Source organism: Aulonocara stuartgranti, assembly GCF_965226115.1.
Source record: "Aulonocara stuartgranti genome assembly, chromosome: 1".
Lineage (NCBI taxonomy): Eukaryota > Metazoa > Chordata > Actinopteri > Cichliformes > Cichlidae > Aulonocara > Aulonocara stuartgranti.
In genome coordinates, this window is record NC_138939.1 from 2,458,144 (window position 1) to 2,483,373 (window position 25,230).

At 44.1% G+C, this 25,230-nt stretch overlaps 2 protein-coding genes across 5 annotated transcripts; both read right to left on the reverse strand.

Moving 5' to 3' along the window:
- Positions 1 to 177: 177 nt before the first annotated feature.
- On the reverse strand, positions 178 to 5,289 carry LOC309704590 (gamma-aminobutyric acid receptor-associated protein-like 2). Its single transcript, XM_082529833.1, has 4 exons — positions 5,038 to 5,289; positions 2,435 to 2,490; positions 2,176 to 2,348; positions 178 to 662 (listed from the first exon to the last, which is right to left on the reverse strand). Exons 1-4 carry the CDS (start codon positions 5,069 to 5,071, stop codon positions 572 to 574), a joined length of 354 nt encoding a protein of 117 aa, XP_082385959.1. The 5' UTR covers positions 5,072 to 5,289; the 3' UTR covers positions 178 to 571.
- Positions 5,290 to 6,376: 1,087 nt separating this feature from the next.
- On the reverse strand, positions 6,377 to 23,496 carry nqo1 (NAD(P)H dehydrogenase, quinone 1). Of its 4 annotated transcripts, none has more exons than XM_082535517.1 (9): positions 17,823 to 18,157; positions 16,340 to 16,458; positions 15,166 to 15,246; positions 15,022 to 15,089; positions 13,509 to 13,676; positions 12,261 to 12,391; positions 10,379 to 10,492; positions 9,997 to 10,098; positions 6,377 to 7,027 (listed from the first exon to the last, which is right to left on the reverse strand). In XM_082535517.1, the coding sequence occupies exons 3-9, from the start codon at positions 15,180 to 15,182 to the stop codon at positions 6,668 to 6,670; spliced, it is 960 nt and encodes a 319-aa protein (XP_082391643.1). In that variant the 5' UTR covers positions 15,183 to 15,246; positions 16,340 to 16,458; positions 17,823 to 18,157; the 3' UTR covers positions 6,377 to 6,667. The 4 variants fall into 4 exon arrangements, with proteins under 4 accessions (XP_082391643.1, XP_082391642.1, XP_082391641.1 ...); XM_082535516.1 differs by having other exon boundaries at positions 15,166 to 15,990; XM_082535515.1 differs by lacking the exons at positions 15,166 to 15,246; positions 17,823 to 18,157 and adding an exon at positions 23,439 to 23,496.
- Positions 23,497 to 25,230: the final 1,734 nt, after the last annotated feature.

Below are 25,230 nucleotides of genomic sequence, written 5' to 3' on the forward strand. Positions count from 1 at the left end.
CTGCAGCAACATTTGTAACAATGTTGTAGTTTTTCTTTGTTTTTTGTCGCTGTTGTGTCATCTGTTAACACCTCGACTGGAGGCGACACTCATGGGGATCTTTTGTGCTGAAGAGTCACATGACCCCATTTGCATCAAATAACACACAGTTTGAAGAAATGAGGAAGGTGCCCGGGATTTATTTTTGGCTTTTTATTGGTTAGGTCATCCAGCTACCTTACCGTCAAATAATTCATTTTTTTAAATATCATCTTCAAAGAAGAAAGCACAACTGAAAGCAAAAATCATTCACTCGTCACTTTTAAAAGGTGGAAACAATCAATAATAATAGTAAATCAAGGTTCCTACTAAAACACTCAAATCACAACATCAAACAAAGAGTAACTGAAATGTGACACACTGGATCTGTAAAGAGGAGGTGAGACATGAGCCGGGACAAGCACGCCGGAGTCTCCTGATGCGCATCCGTGTCTGTTCCAGTCTCTGAATTTCCCTCGCTGTCTCCCAGGGGCCAAGTGAGGGCTGTGATTGGATGTGGGTGGGTGTCAGGAGAGGCAGCTTTTATTTTCCTCTAAAAGCCAAAGGTGTTCTCCCCGCTGTAGGCCACGTATAAAAAGCCGTCCTCATCCTTCTCCTTCTCGTAGAGCTGCCCCATCGTGATGCTGAAACATGGAGGGAGACGCAACGTCGTCACTGAACACCAAATAAGAAAACAATCCACCGCAGAAAAGACACCGACAAATCCGCCCGGTTAGCATTTTTTCATAAATAACAACAGAAATCTGTGAACATTTGGAGGAGTAAATGGCCTGTATTTATATAGCGCTTTACTCGTCCCTAAGGACCTCAAAGCGTTTTACACATCCAGTCATCCACACATTCACACACAGGTGATGGCAGCTACATTGTAGCCACAGCCACACTGACAGAGGCGAGGCTGCCGGACACTGGCGCCACCGGGCCCTCTGACCACCACCAGTAGGCAACGGGTGAAGTGTCTCGCCCAAGGACACAACGACCGAGACTGTCCGAGCCGGGGCTCGAACCAGCAACCTTTTGATTACAAGGCGAACTCCCAACTCTTGAGCCACGATCGCCCAAGTGACGCACACTAGCACATAAAGAGCGGCCGACAGCCTGTAAACAACAGTAGACTTGTGATAGCAAGCAAGCGAATAATGAAGAAAACAGATTTTTAGACGGGAAACTGTGAGAGAGAGAGAGAGAGAGCTGTGCATGAAGTGTGATTTTATCCTGGTGGAAGCAAAACAGTGAAAGTCAGAGTGAGTTCATGACGATGTTTATGTGAAGCGTAGTTTGGATCTTCTTTTGCTGCTGGTTCAGTCAATATTGTTTGGAGAGAGATCAAACTAACAGCTTTAGAATCATCTGCACAAAGACATAAACACAAAGCTCGGACCCGCCGAAACATCAGAATCAGCGAGCTGTCGGCTTTCAGCCCCGACCGTGTCCGCGCCGGCGGGTGAGAAAGGCGACATCTCACTGATCCTGATGATTCTGATGCGTCGGCGGGTCCGAGCTTTGTGTTTATGTCTCTGTGCAGAATCCGTGTTCCTGCTCTCATTTACTGTTTCAGCTGTTTGGTGGTTGTTGAAATTTTGTGAGGTTTAACCTGAGATTCTGGCGTTTCAGGCAAAATAAATTAATATTAAAAAATCAATTCAGGATTTCAATGAATCGATATCACGTTATCCAAGCTAGAATCGATTTTAATCTATATATCGATAATCAAAACACAGCCCTAGTGGAAACTGACCCACTAACACTGAAATACTGAGACGTGCAGCATTCTGAATGCTGAGAGACAAAACTGAATGAATACAGTATTAAATGAATGACGGGAAGATTTACAGTTTTCATCTGTTGTGTTTTGCAGTAGAGTAAATATCTTCCTGTCAGGCCTTCTTTTATCATTCGTCCTCCAAAAGCCGAGCAGATTCATGGAAAATTAAAGATATCATAGATATGATGTCTTTTATCTAAAGACCTTTGAAACTGAAACGGTTAATGGTGGCAGCCACCAGTATTCGCTTACAATCAAACATTCAACCCTCACACGACCTGAAGTTACAGAGCGAGGTCATTTCAGATCTCATTATTTTACTTTATAATATAAAAATCAGACAACGAGGTCCTCTGAAAGGCTGAGCTCACCTGGACTGAGGCACCGTCTTATCCACAAACAGGAAGATGGCCTTCTCCGAGGGCAGCTGGATGCGTTTCCTGATGATCCACATGAACTGGGCCACTGTGATGTCAGAGGGGACCAGGTACTTCCTCTTGTCGATGTCCACTATCTGTGATCCCGACACTTTCTCCACGATCACCTGAACGCAACGACACACACATTTCATCATCAGCGAACTGGCCGACTTGCAGAAGCAGCCGCCCACGCGTCGTCGCGCTCACTCACCGGGACGCGGTCAGGGTACTTGTTGCGGATTTTGGCTGACTCTATGCATCGATGTTCTGCAGGAGACAAAGACACACGCTGGTTAGTCTGACGGGTGTTTCTCGGCACCTCGCGCTGTTTCCAAGTGAAATTTAAAAAAAAAAGGCTAATGAAAGTTAACCAAAATGAAACTATAAAGAAAATTATTATTATTATTTTAACAATAATGAAACAAGAAACTGACTCTGAGTTCTCACTTGATTAAACCACAGAAACAAACATGATTAAAAAGACAGAAAACTACAATAACGATCAAACAGATGCAAATTATAAGCAACAAATAACAAAAAACAGACATTACAAAGAGCTGCTATTCATTGCAATCGAATGTTCAACTTAATTCAACATATTTATATTGCCCAACAGCTTTGCATGATTCACAGTTCAAAATAAGCCTTCTTTATCTCATACAGAGCCTTGTTTCATATGAACATCCACCAGGAGCAGTGGATATATGACAGGGTTTAACAAATGCAGATTTAAGTCCACTTCAATCAGTGAAAAAAGGTTTTCAGTAACTTTCTAAATGCAAAGGCAAGCTTTGGCTCCCTGCAGCGCCCCCTGTGGTGTGGAGGCTAGCTTCAGCAGTTTGTTTACATGTACCAAATATTATCAGCCTTCTTAAATGATCAATAAAAGCTACTTTTCAAAAAGCAGCTGACTTCTTCAGTTTAAGTCTTTAGGTCCCTGGTGGTGAGGAGTTCTTCAGAGAGGTTTGTTTAGAAAAAACCTTCCTCAGACAGCTCTCAGCACCTCCTGCTGCTGATTATGTACAGAGATCGATATCTGACGGTGGAGTTGTTGTCAGTTAACACCACCTCTGGCTGCCCGAACACCTTCGATCCGCTCACTCAAAAGAAGAACGTGCAGGCACTGAATCTTTAATAAAACATCACCATGTTGCCTCTATGATATCACGCCGCATGCATTCCTGCAAGTATTTATTCTGGCAAATATTTGCACTAAAGTAAAACAATCACTCTCGTTTCTAACAGTTCACCAGCTCCTTTTCCTTCAGATCATTCGTTTTCACTATGTCACATGAATTTAAGATGAATGAGCACAAATGGACAAAAATCCTTATCGCGGTTTGTAGTCAGCCGGCTGAAACAGCGCTCGGCATGAGGCCGCAGGAAGCACATCTTATCTTTCACAGGAAGCACTGGGGTTGCCCTGAGCTCCTGTTCAGGTTTCACAGTTGGCTGCCATAGACATGCTAATTGCTGCAGTTGCTTCTAGTTTGCATGGAAGATACTGAATTATCTGCAAACCCTCGCTAACTACTTCCTGAACTGTAGTGAAACACAAAGTGCAACACAACCCAGAAATTCACCTTCCCTGTAAAGGTTTCGACTTTTGTGTTTTGCATTTTTACAGCTAGAAATTAGCGAGCATTTGCAGAAATGTCCGCATCTTCCTTCCAAACAGCGACTGGGGCGACGTGTAGCGACCTAAGCCATCGCAGGAAGGTCCATACAGGTAGCACCGTGTACCGTAAACCTCCAACCAGTCCCCTCACTGATCTAGGACCGTGTGACTCTGTGGGGCCTTGTTCACGCCACCCTACAGCATCACAATGGCAAAATGGTGGACAGGTTAATGGTCATGTGACTACAAACCCTGAATAGTGCTAGCTTGAAAGAAAGAACCATAAATACTTTCTTAAGCTTTTATTATAACAACATTTAATAAATGACACAAAAAAGTTACCACTGATTTTTTTTACCTAAATCAACAGGGGGGGAGGGGGGGGGGGAGAGGGCCTTCACCAACATGTGCTTGTCTTTCTTAACGGAGACAACATTTGTGCTATTTTAAATCCTACAAATAATATTTCATGGTAAGTTTCAACCACTGGTGGAAGTCAGCTTACACAATATTTATTACAATTGCGTAATTATAGAATAATACAATATTTTTATGTGAAATTAATGGATATAAAACTATTTTACAGTAACACAATCACAGGGAAGGTGCTCCTGCACTTCACTAAGTGAGTTTTCCTGATTACCTTGATTTACTTTACTGTACTTCAGCTGTAACTGAGCACACTTTAAATGATCCCTCAGCACATTTACATGTCTAAACAGATGTTTCCAGCTGTGTTGCATGCGGCTGGCCCGCAGTGTAGAGCTGTTTGGTCATCCAGCTGCTGATGAACTGCGAGCAGAGGCGAGGCCCGACTAGCTACTTGCTGAGCCAGTATACACGATTAGCCTGAAACTGGGTCGTCGTGTTAACAACAAAGACACGATGGTTTGTCCGCTTCCACGAGCCCAGTACACGGCTTTAACACTACGGGTTTAAAAGTTAACGATAACAGGAGCGGACATCAACATTTACACCTGTATGTCCCCGTTAATGGATCGCTGGCTCCTCTATGGACAAAAGCCTGGAGGACAGGCCCGGCTCCCCGCAGGGCCCGTTTACCAGCGACACCTTAGAAACTTTAAAGCCCACATTAACTCCCATACGGAAGAATAAACAGCTAGACTTTTATAACATAATAATAACAACTCATAACTATTTTTCCTCACTAATCAGAACGTCGCCTCCATTCTCACCCAAAGAGTGGTCTTCTTTGAACATCCATTTCATGTTTGCCGTTTCCGGGCTCCTCTCGTCGGGTGCAGCGGGCTGTAAACGCGACTCACGGTTAAATTTGGGGCTCAGCAATCTTCCCGCTCGCTGTCCTCTCAGTTTTAACCACAAACGAACACACGGCTCGGCACCTCCCAGCGCTCCAGCTACACAACAACAACAACAACAACAGCAACAATCCTCTTCTTCACGATCAGCCTGCTGAGCCCCGCCCAGCCCGTGACGTCACCAAGGCCCCTACCATTCCGCCATGTAAAGGGGGGAGAGAAAGACGGAAACATCGACTCTTTCTCTCTGTAAACGTAATAATGACGAACAAGCAATGGCGAAATGCATCATAACTAGGCTAATAACCACATAAGACCTAAGTAAGATTAAATGTTTCCATTTCACTGTATGCATAAGCCGATATTAACATTTCACATGGTAGTTTATGCACTGTTCCCCCCGTAGTGATGCGCAGTCATACGTATTTCTCCTCGCTACAACGTAAACACAACCAGCATTACAGCATTGTCCCCACAGACATGCGCAGTTTGAATCCCCTAAATGCAACCATTACTTTCGTTAACAAATGCTGAGTATTAAGAATGTTTTATGATGTCGTGGCAGGGCTAAGACTTCTACAATAATTAATTGATATTAAGATAAAATGAATAAATATCTATCTTCCTGTTTTGCTTTGAAAGGAGAGATCCAGAGCACAGCCTCCAACTACAAACCCATGGCCTTGGTAATTCTGCTTCTGGAGGTGTTGCAATCAGAAACGTGTCATTGCTTTTTTTCCTCTCTTCTCATTTTATTCGAGTAACATAGAACTAATCTGTCCTGAACCTTACATAACAGGGGGGTCCAACTCATTTTACATCATGGACATACAGAAAAAGCTCTGGTAGCTTTTTGCCAAGACTGTCCTGAATTTTGGACTAACTAAAAGTTTATATTTAAAGAAGAAAATAATAATTTAAATTTATTTTTTAAAAAAAATTGTTCTGCTTTTCTATCTGTTACTGGCTGTGGCAAGGTCTTTGTCAGTAAAATAATTTGTAAAAAACTGAAAATACAAATAAAAGGTCAATAACTTATGCCCTGGGTATGGCGTCTTTTCTATACCCATTCAGCCCACGGACTTTATGTTTGACATTCCTGTTTTACAAAATAAATAAAAACCAAAGGCATGAATACTTCTGGGATTTTTAAAAACCTTTCCAAAAGCTGACTCACTAAAACAATATATTTAAAAAGCTGGCATTAAGTAATTCAGTTGTATAAAAGCAGGTGGGTGCAACTTAAAATGTTACGTTTAATGAAATCTGGTGAAATAAACTTTATTTGATTAGGATACATTCACTTTACATCAAGCATAATTTCTTTGATGTTTTTTTGGAATACATAAAACTTTTATTTCATACATTTCAGTTACACTTTCATCAAATGTATTGCTTCATGTTTATGACGACAGAATTTGTTTTAGAGTAAAAGCTTTTCTTTGTTCAGATATTCTAAAAAGAGAAATGCTCCAGCACCAAAGTAAGTGCTTTAATACAAAGTTTTATTCAAACTTCAGTAAACGTGTCTAAAACCACGCGTGAATTACACTGTACGAATGGAGCCACACGCCTTCTTCCCGTTGCCTCGTTCGTCTTCCGCTGTGGCCGCTCTGGTCTGGTTATCGGGCGGCAGCGGCTTCCCCAGGTGGTGTCCTGTGGAGATGCCGAGAGGCTGCGTCGCTAGTTCCTCCTTCACTTCCGGCCGAAGTAAGAATCCTCCCTGAAAGCTGAGGTCAAAGAGCTCACAGCGGGCAAAGGTCAAAGGATTTTCTGCAAGTAGTCCTTTGAGTCGAGTCCGCCACCCCTCGAGCATCGCGGCTCGTGCAGCTGGGGGACTGTGAGCCGGACTCCAGAAAATCTGAGGAGCCAGAACCTGAAATCCACAGAAGTGCAGAATCCCATTCTGGAAGAAACAAGAGCAGACAGAAGGGAGGAAGATGATTCCACAAGCATTCATCTTTGGGTTTGTTATGTGTTATTTGTGTAGCTTTCCGTCTTATGCCCTTCTTTATCAACTTTAATTGTGTTAGGGTTTTGTCTCTGTGCTCAGTCATTTCCTGTTTTATTTTGGTAGCTCTTTATTTCCTTGATTATTTTCACCTGTTTCTTGTTACCTAGCTGTTTTCACTCCAATCATTAACCGTCAGCTGTTGGCTTCCCAGACTAATCATCTGATGTTTGTTCTCATTCACTTCATGGATTTTCTGTTTTCTGGGTTCCTGCTTTGAGTCAGTTTTGTTTATATGTTTACCTTCAGCTTCTGTTATTTGATAAAAAGAGAGAAACAAAAGTCCCAAAAGAACTTTGAACTGCTGGTGGTACAGTGGGGCAAAAAAGTATTTAGTCAGCCACCGATTGTGCAAGTTCCCCCACTTAAAATGATGACAGAGGTCAGTAATTTGCACCAGAGGTACACTTCAACTGTGAGAGACAGAATGTGAAAAAAAAATCCATGAATCCACATGGTAGGATTTGTAAAGAATTTATTGGTAAATCAGGGTGGAAAATAAGTATTTGGTCAATAACAAAAATACAACTCAATACTTTGTAACATAACCTTTGTTGGCAATAACAGAGGTCAAACGTTTACTATAGGTCTTTACCAGGTTTGCACACACAGTAGCTGGTATTTTGGCCCATTCCTCCATGCAGATCTTCTCGAGAGCAGTGATGTTTTGGGGCTGTCGCCGAGCAACACGGACTTTCAACTCCCGCCACAGATTTTCTATGGGGTTGAGGTCTGGAGACTGGCTAGGCCACTCCAGGACTTTCAAATGCTTCTTACGGAGCCACTCCTTTGTTGCCCGGGCGGTGTGTTTTGGATCATTGTCATGTTGGAAGACCCAGCCGCGTTTCATCTTCAAAGTTCTCACTGATGGAAGGAGGTTTTGGCTCAAAATCTCACGATACATGGCCCCATTCATTCTGTCCTTAACACGGATCAGTCGTCCTGTCCCCTTGGCAGAAAAACAGCCCCATAGCATGATGTTTCCACCCCCATGCTTCACAGTAGGTATGGTGTTCTTGGGATGCAACTCAGTATTCTTCTTCCTCCAAACACGACGAGTTGAGTTTATACCAAAAAGTTCTACTTTGGTTTCATCTGACCACATGACATTCTCCCAATCCTCTGCTGTATCATCCATGTGCTCTCTGGCAAACTTCAGACGGGCCTGGACATGCACTGGCTTCAGCAGCGGAACACGTCTGGCACTGCGGGATTTGATTCCCTGCCGTTGTAGTGTGTTACTGATGGTGACCTTTGTTACTTTGGTCCCAGCTCTCTGCAGGTCATTCACCAGGTCCCCCCGTGTGGTTCTGGGATCTTTGCTCACCGTTCTCATAATCATTTTGACCCCACGGGATGAGATCTTGCGTGGAGCCCCAGATCGAGGGAGATTATCAGTGGTCTTGTATGTCTTCCATTTTCTGATGATTGCTCCCACAGTTGATTTTTTCACACCAAGCTGCTTGCCTATTGTAGATTCACTCTTCCCAGTCTGGTGCAGGTCTACAATACTTTTCCTGGTGTCCTTCGAAAGCTCTTTGGTCTTGGCCATGGCGGAGTTTGGAGTCTGACTGTTTGAGGCTGTGGACAGGTGTCTTTTATACAGATGATGAGTTCAAACAGGTGCCATTCATACAGGTAACGAGTGGGGGACAGAAAAGCTTCTTACAGAAGACGTTACAGGTCTGTGAGAGCCAGAGATTTTCCTTGTTTGAGGTGACCAAATACTTATTTTCCACCCTGATTTACCAATAAATTCTTTACAAATCCTACCATGTGAATTCATGGATTTTTTTTTCACATTCTGTCTCTCACAGTTGAAGTGTACCTCTGGTGCAAATTACTGACCTCTGTCATCATTTTAAGTGGGGGAACTTGCACAATCGGTGGCTGACTAAATACTTTTTTGCCCCACTGTACCAGCAGCTCGGTGACTGGCTCTTATCTCCTTTTTATGTAATCACACCCACATCAGCAGTGTTGCTGCTTTTCAAAGACTCCTGATGCTCAGTTAAAGCTTCATATTTTTTTCCTTGGACTTTCCTACTGTAGCTTTGCATGAATTAGAGGCGTTCCTTTATCGTACCCTGGCCCCTCAGCAGTCAACAAATTATTTCTGTTCAGCTCCACGAGCCTGCCTGTCAGAGGAGGAGGGTGCATGTCTGTTTGTATCAGCTGATAACGGCGCTAAATGGGCCAACGGATGAGGACAAAGTCAGCTTTGAAACACTGGAGGAGCTTCAGTGGTTTATCACAGTTTTATCAGCCGAGACACTGAATCACATTTGTGCCTTTGTTTGTGCTGCAGCTTGTTAGGATCAGAATAAGATAATCCTCTGGGATAAAATATGGGCCTTCACTACGATAACCATACACATTGAAAAAAATGAGCTTTGAGGGCCAGGCCCGTCTCCCTGATGCTGTACCACATCCATGTGTGACTGAGAGGCTCCAGTGGATTTGATAAAATTGTGACATTTAATAACTCAGGAATGAAAACAACATCTGTCTCCAACAGGAACATCACAGCTATGATCGATTCCCATTAATCTGCCTCCAACAGGTTTCTGTATGTGAGATTAGGATTACAGTGGATCCTCTGAGTTTTTGTTACTCTTCTGCTGTTTGAAGTTTTGAATTCTTTTGTTTGATTTGTTGCAGCATCACTGAGTCTTTGATTTTCCTCCTAAGAACTTTCTGTTTTGTGTGTTCTGGTTCACGATGTTGCCTTAATGTTTTGACTTCTCATCTTACTGGATCTTACTGCATAGTTGTGCATGCCGATTAATTATATAATTTACTATGCTTGTAGTAAGTTGTGAATTCTTGGTCTTTGTTTTGAGTTTATTTCTCGGGTGTCTCACCTGCAGAGGCCACAGGGTGACGTTGATGTCCCCGTTGATGCCGTCAGGCTGAAACATCGTCGGAGCTGCTGCGGTCGTGAACGACAACATGGCTTTTTTATCCTTAGAGGAAATATAACATACAGTTGGATAACCAGACCAAAACACGTCCACAAAGAAAAGCTCTTTATTTTATCAACATCAAGTTTTCCAATAATTTTCAAACATATGTACAGAAATTCCTTTCTTGTCTTTTGCTTTTCATCTCTGAAACATGAGCGCATCACCTGACTGTCCCACTTAAATGTAGGTTAAATCGATAAATCCAGACTGATATTAATGGAGTTGGTTGTGTTATTTGTTGCATCCTTCTAATGATTTGGTGTTCTCTGCTGGAACGTACCTTGAATATCCCGTTATCGTACATCTTTTCCAGGGAGAAAGCGAAGCCCTGTGACAGCACTCTGTCTATCCAGCCCTTCATGACGGCGGGAAAACTGAACCAGTACAAAGGAAACTACAGAAGGAAAAAATAATGTTGTTATTAATACCATTCAGAGTTTTATTATTCTCAGTCATTTTCTAGTTCAACACTCTTTTACATCAAGCATTTCCAAAGACGCAAACATGCCTGTACTAAAAGCTGCAGTTCCCCTAATGTCCAGCAGAGGCAGAAGTGAGTCAGTCCCCATAGACTTCCAAACTTTACAACAGAAACAAACATGTTTACAGCCTGGTAGCTGGTCTCTGTACATGGAAGAATGTTTCTATAACCAGTGTTGGGAAGGTTACTTTTAAAATGTATTCCACTACAGATTACAGAATACATGCCCCAAAATGTATTTTGTAACGTATTCTGAATACTTTGGATTACTTTGTGGTGGAGGTAAGCATGGACGACACAGAGCTCTCAGTTCTCACTCCTTCTTTATTCCTCTCCAAAATCAACTGAACACATCGCGCCACAAAACACAGCAACACACTTCCTCAACACTGGGTGTGAGTGGAGCCCTCTAGTGGTCCACCACAACTTAATATATTATCAAGCAGTTTACAACTACATGAATGTGATTTATTACTATTACTGAAGGTCCGCGGCACTGAACCATAGTAAAGGGACCTCTGGCTAATACGTCGGGTTCATGTCGGGCTCGTAGCCGAAAACTAACTTTACTTTGTTGTGTGGGTCAAGTTTGCTAGCGAGACACAGAGAGAGGCGTTGAAAGGCTGCTGCAACAAAACTTATTGTTTCGGAGGAAAACAGGAACACGGTGTACAGTCGAGTCTTAACAGCTTACTTACAACTGGGCTCGTCAGGCACTCTTTTTGGCTGCAGTGGTTATTATTATATTTACATGCTTCCAGCTCCCGTTTCTGCTCCGTGACAGCTCGTACTTTTCATTTTTCTCCCTCCTCGCTCACAGACACATCACGGGTATGGCAGTCCATTCTCCCTGCAGCACGGACTACACTGCCCATGATGCTGCATTCTTTAGAGCCTGTAGCATTCTGCCTGTTAGCTTAGCACAACAACAACAACAAGGCCTCTCTCACCCAGGAAACACACAGTGGCAGAGAGAGCGTCACCCTGTAACCATGGCAACCGTAACGCTGCTGGAACAACAACATAGCTGTCAAACAAAACCCAAACAGTCCTGACCCGCGACAGTGTGAAACAGGAAAGTACCGCCGTGTAATCCCTTTATTTCAACAAGGTAAATGTATTCTGAATACCGAATAATTGTTCTGTTGGAGCCTTATGGAGTATTTTCAATGACCTCATGTGACCAAAAATATGGCTGCTGTGAGGTCACTGTACTAACAGACCGTCCGAGAAGGCGGAGCTCCAGGTTTGGAGAATTTTATTTGCAATAGAGATACGACAGCTACTGAGGAAGATGAATTTTATCACCCTGAAAATCTAAATCCTATTTAAATCTAAATTTATTTCTAAAACCACTTTACTTCATGTTGCTCAGATGGTGGTTTTATTAGTCTGTGTTCTGCTTCACTTTAAATATTCTGACCTTTCATGAATCCGCCTCAGGAATAATCTTTCAGAAGAACAACAACATTCCCGATGAGCAGGGCGATTTAAGGAGCTTGTTGAATTTAGAACACAGAAGCTGAACATTACAAACCATTAAAAATGGAACCGATCTCTGTATTCTCAGGATAATCCAGGATGTGGGCTCACTTGTGTTCGTGGGCACGATGGAGAGGTTACTCATCATGAAATGGGAAGTTGTGACACTCAATAACTGCAGCTTTTAGTGACCTCTGACCTGGAAGATGATGAGCTCGGCCTCTGTTACTTTGCGCTGCTCAGCTACGATGTCTTCGCTGAGACGGCCCTCCATCCCGGCGTGCAGGGTCTCTTCTCCGTACTGGAAATGCTCAGAGTTCCTCACATCACCTGAACACAACACGCTCAGTCAGAATCTCACTGGGAGGTTTTATCGGTTCACTTTAATTGGGTGTTTTCAACCCAGAGGCACCCTTTCTATATAAAACAAACCTTTGACTTAAGCTGAGAGTTATTTCACTGATACCCATCAAAGGCCATAATTTATTAACAAGTGTGATGCTTGTGAGGGGAGATAGTCCAGTGTGCAAAAAACTGATCAGCAGCATTTTTTAAAAACTTTCTGTAGAAACTATAACAAAAGCTGTAGCGGCTGGAAAAAGGCAAATCTCACATAGTCCCTGAAACATCCCTTCAGGTCAGCATCTAAGGTCTGAGTGCAAAGCTGAGGCAGCAGAGCTGTTTGTTGGGTAGCTTCAAAGTGTTTGATGAGGTGATGAAGGCGAGGTTAGCAAGAGTCACGTGGCATGCCTTCATCCATCAGTCCAATCATTAAAAGTTCTGATGATAGTTCAGGGCGCACAGGAGCTGTTTTTCACCGGGAGACGTGTCTTAAAGTTTCAGCTTCCTCTTTGGTGTCCACTGCACACAGAAGTTGTGTCACCATGTGGAGCTGAGGGGCATTTCAGCTCAGAGCATGCCCCGTCTGAGCACTACAGCATTAAAGAGCAGACTACAGCAGACAAAGAAATGATTAGCCTGCGAATCAGACCAAGGTATGTTTCATTCACTTTAAATATTTACACAGATTTAAAGGTGAGGATTTAAAGGTGAGGTGATGGACCACAAACTGAGAGACACACAGAGAGCAGCATTAAAGCTCGAGTTGGTGTTTTGCCAGGATTTGCTGACAATGAGAAAGATGAAGCTCGGCTCAAAACGTGCCCAAAGACACAAAACAACAAAGAATAAATATGTCAGATGAATGCAGACGAAGCACAAAAAAGGCCAAAAACTGACTGACAGATGCAACGTGAGCTCAGAGAGACACGCCTGCAGTCATCTCTGTCTCGCAGCATCTGAAGTCATAAAGTTTAAATGTACAAATATGATGAGCTCCTGCACTCTGCTCTGATTTAAAAATAAAACGATGAAAAAAACTGTAAAGCACTGATGATGAAACAAGCAATAATGTGTGTGTGTGTGTTCCCCGTGTGGGGGGGGTCACCGATGATGTCATCCCGCGTGGCACTGGCTTTGAAGTTCATGGCGTACAGGTCAGACACGATGACCTCGTATCCCTGCAGCTTCAGCTCCTGCAGCGCCACGTCTCGAGCCGCCGCGTTGAACGAAGCCGGACTCTGGTGGGCGTAAACGATCAGAGCTGTCTTCTGAGCTGACACACACACACACACAGACACACACACAGACAGACACACACACACACACACACACGTACACACACAGACACAGACACACACAGACACACACACACACAGACACACACACACACACACAGGGACACACACACACAGACCCACAGAGACACACACAGACACACACACACACAGACACACACACACAGACCCACAGAGACACACACACACACACACACAGACACACACACACACACACAGACACACACACACACACACACACACACAGACACAGACACACACACACAGACACACACAGACACACAGAGACACACACACACACAGACACACACAGACACACACACAGACACACACACACACACACAGACACACACACACAGACACACAGAGACACACACACACACACAGACACACACACACACACACAGACACACAGAGACACACACACACACAGACACACACACACACACACACACACACACAGACACACAGAGACACACACACACAGACACACAGAGACACAGAGACACACACAGACACACACACAGACACACAGAGACACACACACACAGACACACAGACACACACAGACACACACAGACACACAGAGACACACACACAGACAGACACACACACACACAGACAGACACACACACACACACACAGACACACAGACACACACAGACACAGACAGACACAGACAGACACAGACAGACACACACACACACACACACACACACACACACACACACACACACACAGACACACAGAGACACACACACACAGACACACAGAGGCACACACACACAGACACACAGAGACACACACACACAGACACACAGACAGACACACACACAGACAGACACACACACAGACACACAGAGACACACACAGACACACACAGACACACACACACACACAGACACACAGACAGACACACACACAGACAGACACACACACACAGACACACAGAGACACACACAGACACACACACAGACAGACACACACACACAGACACACACAGACACACAGAGACACACACACACACACACACACAGACACACACACAGACACACACAGACACACACACAGACACACACAGACACACACAGACACACACACAGACACACACACACACAGACACACACACACTTTGAGGTCACTGTTTTTACAGTTCTGAGAGCAAACTTTATGAAAAAAATTACAAATACTTGGAAATATAAAGAAAGACATAAACCTGAGGTTTGTTTGGGAGCTGTGTGGATGCACACGGTCTGCCCACAGGACGCTCAGCAGTTTATAGATTTATTTCTCAGATTTTTACCAATGAGCGCAGACACTTACCCATGCTGCGTCTGCTGGACCCGTCGGCACAGGAGACCGGCTTCGCGGAGCTTCTTATAGGCCCACGGCTTTGTTAGCGTGACAAACAGGGTTAGATCAGATGTCAGGATAGAACAAACCTGTCTGAGAGTCATAACAACATACCGTGGGGGGCGGGGCATGTTGTCAGAGTGCAGGGCCGGTTCAGCGGGGTGAACGGACTCTCATGACTGACAGCAGAGTGGACTTTCACATAGTTCACGGATGATTACAAAATCACATAATGGAGACATGATTAAGAATATGAGGCCTTTTTTATTTTGATTTTGATCTCACTCAGTCCACAGGACTAATCTTTAATCAGCCAGCCAAGCAAAAAATAAAACGACAAAAAAAAAGATTAAGTGGAAGCAAAAAATTATAATGATAAAGTCCAAAAACAGGCTGGACATGAAAACAGCCAACGCCAGCCAGGAAACCACAGGAACACCAAGAACAGGAAGACCTCACACAAAGAAAAAGGAAAAGGAAACCTGCAGCGAGCAGCAACGCGACACAGCGTGACAGGAGCAGGCGGGAAATCAGCTGATACTGAGGGACAACGGTGAGGCTTTCTTACTCAGCTAACATCATGCTCGTAAGCTGTCAGTACGAACCACGGCAGTGAGAAACAGGTTCTAATAGCATTATTATCCCTTTGATCTAAAAGGGCAAAGGTCAGAGGTCAAAGTCTGATCAGGATCCACTGAAAGCTTTTCCACCTATCATGTTTACAGACGCTCAAACGCTACAAAAACCATAATGTCCTTGGCTGAGGTGAGTGGGAATCAACGAAGAAACCCAAAAACCATCGAGATTCACTGCTTAAAGGTGCAGTAGGCACCAAGTTTAAGTCACTTCCATCAGACAGGCACTGGGACCAGGACCGGGACCGGGACCAGGACCAGGACCAGGACCGGGACCAGAATGAGGACCGAGACCTGTAAACAGCTTTGTAAAGTGAGACATGTTTAGAGGCAATCCCAAGAAAACATCTTTCACCCCTGAGGTTGTGTGCTGCAGCTAAACTTAGAGACGGTCAGTTTATCTGTGTGTGTGCGTGTGTGTGTGTGTGTGTGCGTGTGTGTTTATCTGTGTGTGTGTGTGTGTGTGTGTGTGTGTGTGTGTGTGTGTGCGTGTGTGTTTATCTGTGTGTGTGTGTGTGTGTGTGTGTGCGTGTGTGTTTATCTGTGTGTGTGTGTGTGTGTGTGTGTGTGTGTGTGTGTGTGTGTGTGTGTGTGTGTGTGTATGTCATGGTACAAGAGAGTGTCTTGAAGCTTCTATCAGACGCTGGTCATACCTGGAAAGCTCATCTGTAACCATCGTTCTCCTCCTGGACTCCCTTGGAACTCTGGATTGGATCTCCTGCTACTCCCACTGCTCTCACCTTGCCCGGACACTCGAGCGTGAATCTGAGTCCTGATTGGATAAGGCACAGACAGGAAGGAAAAAGTGATGATTATTAGTACAAATGGAAGAAGGTGATGGACTTGGATAAGTTTAGCTTCTTCCTACTCCTTTTTGAATATGTTACCATATTAATTATGACTATTCTGTTCTCCTTATGTTTTACTTTGATTTTTTTTTTCATTTTCTTTCTGTATTTTTTTTTAAAGAAAAGAAAGGCGTACAATTCCAGCTCCAAATAAATTCAAGATGTATGCGAGTTGTGTTTCTGTAAAATATTCGGCGTGTCTACATTAACCCGTCTTTTCCATATCTATCAGATGTGACCTTTATCTGAATGATCCTGAGGTGGATTCCCGACACGCTACTCGCACGCTACAGTTCAGGCTCAGCAGGCTGCACTATCATAGGAATGCTGCCTGCACACCTGTGTCACCTGCTGTTCACCTGATTAGACCTTCAGATAAGAGTGTGCTTTACATGCTGATGTGCAAACTGTGAATGCAGCTCTTCCAGGAATGAAGCGCAGCAGCGCTGCATGCCTTTCAAACACACAACCAGATGGTGCAGTCTGCTCTTCTGCACCAGTGAAACATCACAGTTTGATCCAGTGTGAACAGCAGCCAGTTGTTCAGCTGGTGCTGAACTTGTTCTCTGGGTTAAAAACATCACCGCTGCTGCTGCTGGATCTCTGAGCACCTCAATGCTTCTGGACTCAAACCTGTAACTCCATCTCATTCACACGGAGTGAGCTCTGGGGCTATGAGGTACACGCTGAAGTGCCAAAACCTGCAGTTCCTCTAACGTCCAGCAGAGGCTTCAGCAGTGACTCCCCCTTCATAGGAACCCTACAGGGCGGGGGGTTTAGATTCACCAGTGTGGGTCAGCTGAAGGGAAATGGCAGTTCTGGTGAAAGTTGAGACGATGAAAGTGTATTCACGCCGTGTCTGTGCTACCTCTGTCAGCCGTGACCTCGAACCGAGCCGGGGCCTTTCAGTGTAAGTTTTGCATGTTCTCCCTGCGCCTGCAGGTTTCCCTCCACAGTCTAAAGACTCACGCGTTGGTTTGATTCTATGCTGGCCATGTGACCTGCTGTATGAGCGTGCGGTCAGAGCGCCACATGCAGTTCAAAGTGCTCCCATTGGTCAGTAAGAGGTCATAAGATTAGAAATGCAGCTGAGCTGTGGATGTTTCTCTGATGAGGCAGAGAAGACCGTGTGTAACTGTGCTAATGTTGTTTTAATAAAATATATTTACATTCATAATAACATACATGTTATTATGTCCTGTGTGTCTAATCGAACACAGGACAAACTCCGCACAGTAAAAAAGTCTGAAGGACTTTCATGCACTTATTTTAGTCCCTGGTGTCTCACCTGAGTTCCATCCACGGTTAATCAGCAGAAGGTTCTTGAGGCCAGCGCTGTCCTCCACTCTCCACCAGTTTGTCAGCTACGTTCTGGTGGTAACTAGGTCTTCATGTACCTTGTTTTTGTGATTTAGTCCTTGTGTTTAATCTTGTTTCCCTGTTCCTTCGTTAGTGGTCACATCTCCAGACCCATCCACTGCTGAAGCTTCTATCGGACGCTGGTCATACCTGGAAAGATGGGGTGGAGCCACCACAGGAACCCACACTGTGCATCACTGCAGTGTTCGTGTGTTCAGCTGCTGATGCAGAAAATGTAGAATTGCTTTAATATTTGAATCCAGGGGCGGGTCCAAACTTTTAGGGGGGCTCAGTTTCCAATCATACTGTCACGCGTGCCTTGTAATTAATATTAATGATTCAACTGGAAAACGTCACAATGTTACGTTCCAAAGCCACTTAATGTGTTGGATGACCTACTGTAGTGTCTAAGAATAATTCAGAGGGAATAATCAGAGATTTCAATCTAATCCACCGTTTTAGGGCGGAGCCTGTAGTTATCGAACCCGAGGCAAAAACTCAGCCCCCGAGGCCTGGAGTTCGACACCTGTGTGCTGGAGGGTGTAGGGAGCCACAGCCCTGTCCCCCAGGGCATGAAGCATGCATGGAGGAGATCCAGGCCCAAGGAGTGCGAGAGCCCAAGGAGGACCACCGGAGGGGCATCTGTGCCACCCACCTGGGAAGCTGAGGAGAGCCCCAGACGAGGAGTCAGCCAGCAGCCACGGAGCAGAAGCCAGACGGGGCTGCAGTGGCGTGCCCGTGGGCTCCGCCAGCTGTGCCAGAGTGTTATTGTAACATGTTATTGTTAATACTATTAATGGTTGTTTTTAGGGGTGCTCTGATGGAACTAGTCTATGTTTGAATCTCGCTCCGCTCCTCAGACCTCAGAGTCCGAAGAGACACTCAAATATTTAGAAAAATCACAGGGCTTTGCTGACAGTGGTGAACAAACACATGGAATCAATTATTCAGGGGGAGGGGCATCCGAATTACAGTCTTATTGCACCACAACAGTTTATAGTTTCAAGCAGGTCCAAAACCAAAAGCCAGATTCTAAGCCAAGCTGACAGCTGAAGTAAGGCCAATATCAGCCCAAAGTCAAGCCTACCTGCTAGGGATGGGTATTGATAAGATTTTAACGATTCCGATTCCATTTTCGATTCTGTTTAACGATTCGATTCTTTATCGATTCTCTTATCGATTCTTTTTTTTTTTTTTTAAAAAGGAGAACACTAAGGTCGATTAGCTCAGAACTTTGTTTTATATCTTCTCTTTGAACAAGATAGAAATTTAGGAGTAACATGGCCTTACAAACCCAACAGTGAGATCTTGAGAGATCCAGCCTACGGCTCTTCAATGGGGTGTCACAGGGTCCCCAGGAAAAAAAATTGTAAATGTAAAATAATAAAATAAATATTCTTGTGAGACATATCACATATTGACGGGGTCGGGTTATGTTAAAAAGTATAAATTGTTATACTTTGTTCATTGGTTCAAAGGTACCCCACACTTCTTTTTTTGTTTGCTTGTTTGTTCTGGTGTATTTTTCATTTGAACTGTTACTCTGCCAGAGTACTCATATTTACAAGATGGCATTGAACGCCCCATTGGTGTATCAGGAAAACTATTTTGTACGTATGTTCCTTGAAGGGGATTGAAGTCGTTCTTTTTTCCACCGCAGCGAAGGGCTAGGAGTAGGAGAGGAGCTGCTGTATGTTTTTGTTATCGAATCTGAAGGAAATTGCCGTCCCGGGTTTCCTCCGTGGCGTGAGCGATAAGCAGAGTTCTGTCCTTTCCTTCTAAGATTCCTAATTATTTAAAGTAACACTCAGGTATGCCATTCAGCTGGGTTAGTTACGACGTCGGGAGCAGCTTGGGAGAACAAGGAAACACAGACTGCTTCAGGTTGTCTTCCCAAATCGACTCAAAGGTTTATTTGATACACAGCAGTTTATATAGAGAAAAAAAGGTTCGTGTGTCAGCTTTCCCAGTTCAAACCGGTACAGACTAAATAAGGAAACGTCTTCCTGCCTTCTGAGCAAAGTATCCCTTGTGTAGTTTATCAGTTCAGCTATAATTTATGATCATCCCAGCAAAATACACTCCTAGACATAAAATACAGAGTTCTTTCATTAGTGAATTCTGAAACAAACCACCTGGCCTTTAACGAGCCTTTTCCAGGAGATAAAGAAAAAGGGAGGATGGGAGTAAGGAAGTGGTCTCGTCTCTGTGGTATTTTCGACCTTGGGGTACCAGCCTGTGAGTCTTACACATTAATTCTTGGGTCACAGAGAAAGAGAAAAGCAACTAGTAGATGGGCCTTATTGAGTAACTCTTTTCTGTATAATATCACAATAAAACAATATCCTGTAAATGCTACTATGGTATCAAAATATCACAACAGAATCGATCTGATTGTGAAATAAAGCATATGCAGTGAGAAAGCAACTCCAGGAGTCATCCCTGCCTTAAAGCTGCAACATTCTCCTGTAGCAATAACAAAGTATAACATAAATTGTTCTGTGGCAATTACACAAGAATATCCAGTAATGTCCCTGCCCACAATTAAACACATTCACTTACTGAAAATCATCTGCTGTGGCAAATGGGTGCAAGCCTTTGACCACAAACTGAGTCACTGCTTGGTGACATTCGTCTATCCTGCCTGAAAGGAGACGCTACCGGTAGACTGCAGCGAGAACTGCCAGCATCTGAGCCAGACTCTGTCTGTCTCTCTCATCATGGTCACCTACATGTACAGTAATGGCAGGTCTTGTAATAAGGCAGATTGCGCTAACATAATATGCACTGTTAGTTGATTATTTACCTGCCGCATTAACGGGAGAGGACGTGCAAACGTTAGCGCTGCTGCTGGTTGAGAGTCACGAGTCCGGAGCGGAATTAAAAACGCGTGTCATCGTGTGTTTTGTGAGCAAATGCTTTTGCATATTCGTAGTGTTTCCTCCCTTAAATGAAATATCTACTTTGCAAGTTGCCCTGTTGTCATCGGTTCTCATAAAGTATAATCAAACTTTTGAGCATTTGAGCCGCTTAGGCGCCGTGTTTCCTGCCAGGTAAATGACGCTCCGCAACGTGGTGACGTCATTCGGGGCGACTGGAATCGATAAGGGAATCGTTTGCAAAAATGGCAAACGATTCCAAGGAATTGAAACAGTGGGAACCGGTTCTCAACAAGAACCGGTTTTCGATACCCATCCCTACTACCTGCAGCCCTACCTGTCCAGGGTGTGCCCCGCCCCTCACTCAGTGATAGCCAGGCAAGCAAACATGGCGATTTTTAGAGGACGCCCAGTATGGTGTCCAGTGTTTGAAGCCAGTGCAGAGCCGAGGTTTGAGCTTTTTGGCTCTTATCATTTTATTTTTTTTCCTGGGATCGTAAAAAGCATTTTAATACTTGGAATAGTTTAACACAGAGAGCTGCCCAGAAGAGCGATTTTATCACAGTGGAAGTAAAACAGCCAAAGCAAAAGGGAATTCATGACGATGTTCTCAAATGTGTTTTGTTGCTGGTTCGGTGAGTTTCGGTTGGAGTGATGAAACCTGCAGCTTCCGAATCTCAGATGTGGGCTTTCAGCACAGACGGCGTGTCCGTGTCCACTTTGTGTTTACATGTTTTAAAGGAATCTGTTTACCTGCTTGCTAATCGTTTGGTGGTTGTTGAAATGGTTTTGTGGGCTTTTAGCTGAGATGCTGATGTTTCTGTGGACAACACACGTATCTGTATTTAAATAGCAGATGTGGCGATACATCCCATTAAACCAGATGTTCTCCCCGGGTACCGGGGCTCTGATTTTCAACAGGTTAGTTGTTTTTTACTTAATTACTTTGTGCTGTATGACTGGCATTAAGGAGGTTTTAATCAGTGGGAAAAGCTGTAAAACTCAATCACAGCTAAACGTCCAAAATTTAAACTCGCGCTTGTTTGTTCTGCTGCTCACCACAAACAAGTGAACTATAAATGGCTTCAAGCGCACATAGGGCAGGGATAGCTCAGTAGGTAGAGTGGTGGCCCCATGATCGGAAGGTCGGGGGTTCAACTCCATTGAACGGCTACCCTGTGGTACCCCTGAGCAAGGTACCGTCCCTACACACTGCTCCCCGGGCGCTGCATTGGTGGCTGCCCACTGCTTCACTGGGTGAATGGGTTAAATGCAGAGGAACTATTTCCCTATGGGGACTAACACATACACATTATTACATTATTATTATGCACACACATGCACGCACACCTCTGCCATTCAAAGACACTTTGTGTATAGTAATAATAATATAGTATATTAATCTTCAACAGCAAACTGAACGTTGATCTCTTCCAAGGAAGTTTTTTTTTCATTCAGCATTTTCATAAAACGCTTATTTTTATAGATCTACTATGCAGTCAGTCATATATTGAGTCTGAAAGTTTCCCCAGCGATGATAGAAATATGCGGATGTGACACATCAAAGAAGCGCTCTGACACTTTTATGAATCGGCTGCTGTGATTGGATCGCAGCCAGCAGCCTGCTCTGAGTTCTGAGACCATCCGTGACACAGCACAGCTTCCACGGCTTCCACGGCTTCCAGCAACAACGCCGCCTCGGCAATTCTACTCAAGATGAGTAATGAGTAGAAACACCAACAAGCCACACAGGTTTGTTCCACTAAAATGAGACAGAAAAGGTCATTTTGCAGTTCCGTTTAAGTTTATTACTCAAAGGAAAACAATGTTTTTATCACGGTCCTGTATGTGATGACTCGGTGTTTTTCTTTTGATTAATATTATCACTCGTGTCTCATGTGACTCCTGTCCCTGCACGCCGTGTTCCCTCTGCTCAGTGTCAGAACTGTGTCTCGGTGCCTGTCGTTATGCTTCCTGTTTTATTTTGATGGTCCCTGTTCTGTGTTCAGTCTCTGTCCCCATGTTTTCTCTGCGCCTGTCCTGATCCCACTTCTCCGTGTCAGTATTGCCGTAGTGTGACCTCAAAATGGACAAAAAAGTAGGATTAAGCAGACAAAACATCCACAACTTCTATGCAGCGTGCACCACATACATACCACGCCCACACACCTGCTGGCAATAGGTCAGCATTTTCAGAACAGGCATGATTATCTATTAGAGCGGGTTTAAATCAGCAGTCGCCAACCTTTCACGGACGGTTTAATTTCAGGCAATATTTTCACGGACCAGCTGTTAAGATGTGGCGGATAAATACAACAAAATAAAATGATACGACCAAGACAAAAAAACCTGGTATTTTGTAAATATAATAATAAACGAGAATTCATTGTGTAACTGTGTAACTTCATCAGCAGCGTCCTCCTGACAACAACATTGAGAGTAACATCCTGCTCTCTGGTCGCTATAACGGGGAAACATTTCTTTCAAAATAAGACGCACAACTACAACACGGGAAAGACCCAGAGGAACCGAGTTAACGATAAAAACCCTGAAAACCATACATTTCACACCCGAGTCTCAACTCTCACGGCATAAATCATCCTGCTATATTATCATAACAGGAGGAAACTGTGGGAGTTTTCCACTGAATCACTCCACCAACTCACCTGCCTGCCCTCAGTCACCGTCATTGCATCCCGCCGATTCCTCGCTCTCGGAACCCAGCCGCCTCACCCCACCTCCCCTGTTGCCACTTCTCCACCTGCAAACCTCTATTGAGACTCCCGGTTGCGCTCCCTGAAGCCTGCGCCTTTCCTTCGTGCTCCTGAGCTTCTATTCTAGTGAATTTCTCTCATTTTCACTGCCATACTTTTAATTAATGTATTTTGTTTTATACTACGCATATTTTATATGTCATTAGGTCATTTATTGTGGAAATTCTCATGCATGAACTATTGTACTGCATGTTGGTTCTGCTGGTGCACCTGAGTGAGATGCATGCCCATGTGGATGTATGAGCAAGGCAAGTTGAAGCAGTAGAGGCCAATTTAAGTCAGAGCAAGTTCAAATGTTCTTAAAAGTATCTGTAAAGTGCTCATTTCTGCCTCAAAGCGGAGGTCAGCCAGCGAGGTATGATTTGTATGTTACATAGATCATTGTATGTCTCTATTTCACCCGTCGCACTATTTATTGAAGTTTGTGTTGTTTTAGTTCGACGGGGGTGTAGTTTGTGATCAAAGTGATACTGTAACAATATCAACACAAAGACCTTTCAACTCACATTACAGCCAACTTCATGCCATCACATAAAAAAGCTCTTAATTGACTATAAGAAGAGGTGGAAGTGATAGTCGAACTCAGAACTGCATAATTCCCGCCCCCTGGTGGCGAAATCGTGTCATTGCACCAACGACCAAGCTGCTGCAAATGTTATTGGGCACAATGATTCACCAGTTGCTTCTTCATAAAGACCAGGGGCCCGTTCTTCGTACGTCGCTTACTACATCCAAGATCAAATGACACATCCAAGATCAAATCATCGCGCTAACCGTGAGCTCGCTAATCCGGTTCCCCGAACACACCTGCTGTTGACGATTACTACAGCTGGACGCAGGAATGTGACATCACTGGGTGTCGTAAAAGGGGCTACGCATCGATAGTAGAAACATTGATCGGCAACCCGCTGATTGGTCGGCGAAAATGTCCAAGGGGCGTGCTCGGTATTTTCCGGCAGCAGAGCAAGAACTCATGAGTGAGGGATTTCAGGAGTTTCAGAGTTTAATTAAAACGCAAGAGAACACTGCAAAGGCTGCAAAAGCAAGGAGAGAGGGCTGGCAGAAAGTTGCTGACAAATCAAACTCGTAGGTAATTTAATAATAATAATAATAATAATGGATTGGGTTTATATAGCGCTTTCCAAGGCACCCAAAGCGCTTTACGATACCACTATTCATTCACTCCCACATTCACACACTGGTGGAGGCAGCTACGGTTGTAGCCAGGCTGCCATATCGCGCCATCGGCCCCTCTGGCCAACACCAGTAGGCGGTAGGGTAGATCTATCATATGACACTATATTGTCCAATATCATATGGCATTATATTATATTATAATATGTTATATTATATCCCCTTTCACATTAGAGCCACAACAGGACCCACAAGAACATGGGAACAAGTAAAAGTGGAATACAGGAGTATTCTACAGAATGGTAATATTTATCTCTTAGATTGCTTTGCGTCTCTTGGCAAGGTAATACTGGCCTGTAATACTCTGTTAGTTTGTTCATAACAGCAACCAAGAAAAGGGCAGAGGAAAAAAAGACAGGTGGTGGTCCTGCACCCCCTCGTCAACAAGTTGGTTAAGTAAATAATACCCTCACGGGAATATCGATATCTCTCTATGAGCACACTGTCGCGTTGAGCTAAAGGATCCTGTCTGTCCCGCAATATACGCTGA

What these genes read in the sequence shown, in the direction of transcription:
- LOC309704590 (XM_082529833.1), bottom strand. Translation starts at nt 5,071, where the DNA reads ATGAAATGGATGTTCAAAGAAGACCACTCTTTGG. An exon ending in AGTACCCTGACCGCGTCCCG is followed by an intron (nt 2,349 to 2,434) that starts GTGAGTGAGCGC and finishes CGTTGCGTTCAG; the next exon opens with GTGATCGTGGAGAAAGTGTC. An exon ending in AAGACGGTGCCTCAGTCCAG is followed by an intron (nt 663 to 2,175) that starts GTGAGCTCAGCC and finishes TCCATGTTTCAG; the next exon opens with CATCACGATGGGGCAGCTCT.
- nqo1 (XM_082535515.1), bottom strand. Translation starts at nt 16,362, where the DNA reads ATGGTTACAGATGAGCTTTCCAG. An exon ending in CACGCGGGATGACATCATCG is followed by an intron (nt 12,392 to 13,508) that starts GTGACCCCCCCC and finishes TGTTGTGTTCAG; the next exon opens with GTGATGTGAGGAACTCTGAG. An exon ending in TCACCCTGTGGCCTCTGCAG is followed by an intron (nt 7,028 to 9,996) that starts GTGAGACACCCG and finishes TGTTTCTTCCAG; the next exon opens with AATGGGATTCTGCACTTCTG.